The 4400-nt window shown below is 40.3% G+C and overlaps 1 protein-coding gene across 1 annotated transcript; it reads left to right on the top strand.

Annotated features, from left to right (window-relative positions):
* Positions 1-288: 288 nt before the first annotated feature.
* Positions 289-2393, top strand: C3H2orf66 (chromosome 3 C2orf66 homolog). The gene is made up of 2 exons (XM_021703025.2): positions 289-408; positions 2214-2393. The coding sequence occupies exons 1-2, from the start codon at positions 289-291 to the stop codon at positions 2391-2393; spliced, it is 300 nt and encodes a 99-aa protein (XP_021558700.2).
* Positions 2394-4400: the final 2007 nt, after the last annotated feature.

Raw genomic sequence — 4400 nt, 5'->3', positions numbered from 1 at the left:
CGAGCCCCGCATCAGGCTCCCTGCTCGGCGGGAAGCCTGCTTCTCCCTCTCCCACTCCCCCTGCTTGTGTTCCCTCTCTCGCTGTGTCTCTCTCTGTCAAATAAATAAATAAAATCTTAAAAAAAAAAAATTTCCTCTTTCTCTTTTCCGCTTTTGCCCTCCCTTCTCTCCTCCCCTCCCTTCTTTTACCTTCTTCCTCCCCATCCTCCTTTTTTCTTTTTTCTCTTTCTTTCTTCTCTAACCATCAACATCTCCCCGATCCTTCCTTCTGCTCAGCTTCGTTCCACCATGCCCAAAGCATTCCTGCTGCTGTGCGTTGCGCTGGTGCTATTTGGGCTTGTGCATGGAGCCACGTTGAGAAATGAAGAGAAATGGAAGTCACTCAACAACCCCAGAAACCGAGATCTGGTAAGAGCATACACTGGGACATGCTGGGCTACAGGGTGAAATTAGCACGTCTCTGGACTGCCCTCTGCTAGAGCACAGTGGAGAGGAGGCTACCAAGTGCCAAGAAGATTCCTTAACAGGACTGGTCAAGGGCTTTGCTAGTCTCGTGGCTGGTATCCTATTGTTCTTCTGGCCAATTTACATCTGTTTCTGTAAGGAGAAACAAATTTAGATTTGTTATACAACACATTACATTTGTAAATGATCTTACATACACATTGACTTTATAGACTGGATTTCTCATAGATACACAAAATCAAGAGCATAGCGGGGAAATTATTTTTGCACAGTTCAGATTGATAATAAAACAGATTCTCATATGACCAACATATGCAAAGCTCAATTGCAAAGACTGAAAATTGACCTACATTCTTATCAATTTACCAGGCATTATTTTCTTGCTTTTTTTTTAAGATTTATTTTTAAGTAATCTCTATATGCAATGTGGGGCTTGAACCCACAACCCCAAGACCAAGAGTTGCACCTTCCACTGACTGAGCCAGCCAGTACCCCCTTCCCCCCCCGCCCAGGCATTATTTTCAACATAAAGTTATCTAGGAAATAGAATTCAAAACATCAGCAAAAATTCTCTTTTAAAAATATGCCAAATACAATAAACATGCTGACATTACTATTTCAAAATACTATTTCCTTATGGAAACTGATGTAAAATATAACAATATAGGGTTCAAACAACCAAGTAGCCCTTTGCAAGCTTCTGTGTATCCATTTCCTAAAGGAAAGCTGCAAAACTGCATCTAAAAGCTCTGGTGTAGAAGACAATGCCTGGGATCTCACTTTCAGTCAGAGAGGAGGCATGGAGCTCTGATCACTGTGAAATTCATTTTAATCTCTGACCTAAGTGGTTCAGAGGTGGTTTACAACAAACCCTCTGACTGTGATGCTATTAAATAATTGATATTCCTCTCTCAATCTCCACCAAGAATGCTAAATTATCTTGCTTAGGGTTGAAATGTCAGAAAGAAGGCAGGTAAAGAACAGTGGAGGGTGATGTAGGAAAGAATGTTAGGGTTCAAAGCCGACAGACAAGAATTCTTGAGATACCTTTGGTGCAAAAAGTGATTTTATTAAAGCACAGGGACAGGACCCGTGGGCAGAAAGAGCTGCACTGGGGTCGTGAGGAGTGGCCCATTATATACTTTCAAGGCGGGAGGGGACTAAGGATAGGGTAAGTCTCTAAGGATCTTTGGAAGCAGGTTTTCCAGGATCTTGAGGGGGCTAACTATTGTTGGGAAAAGGTCATTTATTACTGTCTAATAAAACCTGAGTCCTGAGACCCTTCAGATGTATATTGGTGGGTCATATACTTGGGGGATGATTGCTGACATGTATCTTGGGAGGTAGAGATAAAGGAAGTTTCCAAAAGAATTTTTATACATTAAAGTAGACTTACAGAATCCTGGGGGTTGGGCTAAGATTGCTTTTGCCCTTAGCAAAGTATCAACATTGAGGCAGCTGCGTCCCTAGAGGAATGTCACTCTGCCTGTTTCAAGGATTTGTCAATGGCCTGTAAGTAGTAAAGAAATTTAATAATTTTTCTTCTGCCTTTGATTCCCACATCTGAGGGGAAGAAGGAGAAGTAGTAAAAAATATGTATTTCTATTTCTGGGTTTTCCACCTCCTGTCTCCTAGATTAGCCCTTAAGTCAATTCACAGAGGGAAAAAGAGAGGGGAAAATATCTGTCTCTGAGTATTTTTTATGTTTAATTTACCTATAGCATTGCACACTTTCTTTCTCTCTTCAGTTTTTCAGAACCCTTCAGGCATATTTTAAGGGAAGAGGTCTTGATCTCGGGAGGTTTCCAAACACTTTCTTCATGAATGAGAATCCTAGACCTCTCTCTTTCCAATCAGAACTTCTTGCTTCTGCATTTGCAGATTATGAAGAGCAGAAAAACTCCTTTCCTAATTACCTCAAAGGCTGAATGTTTCCTCTGAACACAGGTAAGTTATTCCTTTATCCCCAGGATCTGTCCAATTATACAACTCAGTCATAAAGAGATTTTGAAAGTATTGGAAAAATGATTTTATTTTCTCATAGAAACATGTGCTCAGTTCTGATGATATTCATCACTATTAATATTTGGATTTGGTTCTTGTATTTCATCGTGTAGTTTTAAAAAGAAATAATAGTTTGGGCACCTGGGTGACTCAGTTGGTTAGGTGTCTGACTCTTGATCTCAACTCAGGTCTTGATCTCAGGGTCATGAGTTCAAGCCCCATGTTGGGACTTAAAAAAAAAAAAAGAAATGACAACTTAAGATTTTTTTCTTTTTTTTAATTATGTTAGTCACCATATAGTACATCATTAGTTTTTGATGTAGTGTTCCATGATTCATTGTTTGCCTATAACACCCAGTGCTCCATGCAATATGTGCCCCAGTTGCCCCTAGTCTTATTCTTATTACCTTAGCTTTCCTATCAAATAAATATTTACCATTAAAATAAACCAGGTATGCTGTATTCCAAGAAAATACATTGTGATTCTAGTCTATTAGCTTTTTGTTTGGCTCAATAATAAAGGGAACTGAATCATAATTAAAATCTACTCCCAGGGGCACCTGCGTGGCTCAATTAGTTAAGCGTCTGCCTTCGGCTCAGGTCATGATCCCAGGGTCCTGGGATTGAGCCCCGCATTGGTCACCCTGCTCAGCAGGGAGCCTGCTTCTCTCCCTCTCCCTCTGCTGCTCCCCCTGCTTGTGCTCTCTTGCTCTCTCTCTCAAATAAATAAATAAATCTTTAAAAAATAAAAAAATAAAAAATAAAATCTACTCGCATTCTTCCACAAGCCAGGGATGGAATTCTGAGGAGGTATACCCTTGTTGCACTTTATTGTGCATGTGAAAGGGTTTTGATTATTAGTTCCTTCTTAAATGTGATGATTTTTTAAAATAAAATAATGTTTCTTATTCTAACAGGAAGATACAATTTACCACGTGGCACATGCACTTCACAGCTCCTACAATGAGAAATAAGACAGAAAAAACAGAAAGATGTTAATGAAGGGTTCCCTTGACTATTATTCACACTTAGGCCCTAGGCTATTAGACACTAAAACAGAACAGTTGTTAATACTACAATGGAATATTACACAGGCATCAAAACCCCCGAAATCTTGCCATTTGCAACAACGTGGATGGAACTAGAGGGTATTATGCTGAGCGAAATAAGTCAATCAGAGAAAGACAAGTATCATATGATCTCACTGATATGTGGAATTTGAGAAACAAGGCAGAGGATCATAGGGGAAGGGAGGGAAAAATGAAACCAGATGAAACCAGAGAGGGAGACAAACCATAAGAGACTCAATCTCAGGAAACAAACTGAGGGTTGCTGGAGTGGAGGGGGGTGGGAGGGATGGGGTGGCTGGGTGATGGATATTGGGGAGGGTACGTGCTATGCTGAGCACTATGAATTGTGTAAGACTGATGAATCACAGACCTGTACCTCTGAAACAAATAATACATTATATGTTAAAAAAAAAAAAAAGATAGTAGGAAGGGAAAAATGAAGAGGGGGAATCAGAGGGGGAGACAAACCATGAGAGACGATGGACTCTGAAAAACAAACTGAGGGTTCTAGAGGGGAGGGGGGTGGGGGAATGGATTAGCCTAGTGATGGGTATTAAAGAGGGCACGTTCTGCATGGAGCACTGGGTGTTATATGCAAACAATGAATCATGGAACACTATATCAAAAACTAATGATGTAACGTATGGTGACTAACATAACATAATAAAATAAAATTAAAAAAAAAATACCACAGTACCTGCTTCAGTATGAGACAGAATTGCATACAAGTTGGTTGTAAGCCTTGGTTTCTTCATTTATAAATTGCAGAAACTGGTCTCTAGGGGCACCTGGGTGGCTCAGTCCGTTAAGCGTCTGCCTTTGGCTCAGGTCATGATCCCAGGGATCGAGTCCCACATCTAG

Source organism: Neomonachus schauinslandi, chromosome 3 (assembly GCF_002201575.2).
Source record: "Neomonachus schauinslandi chromosome 3, ASM220157v2, whole genome shotgun sequence".
Taxonomy (NCBI): Eukaryota; Metazoa; Chordata; class Mammalia; order Carnivora; family Phocidae; genus Neomonachus; species Neomonachus schauinslandi.
The sequence above is the reverse complement of the archived record's forward strand: the minus strand, read 5'-3'. Positions and strand labels throughout refer to the sequence as shown.

Excerpts from the sequence above, each read along its gene's own strand:
- C3H2orf66 (XM_021703025.2), top strand. The coding sequence starts at position 289 with ATGCCCAAAGCATTCCTGCTGCTGTGCGTTGCGCTGGTGCTATTTGGG. Across the intron at positions 409-2,213 it reads ACCCCAGAAACCGAGATCTG|TTTTTCAGAACCCTTCAGGC; the intron begins GTAAGAGCATAC and ends TTCTCTCTTCAG.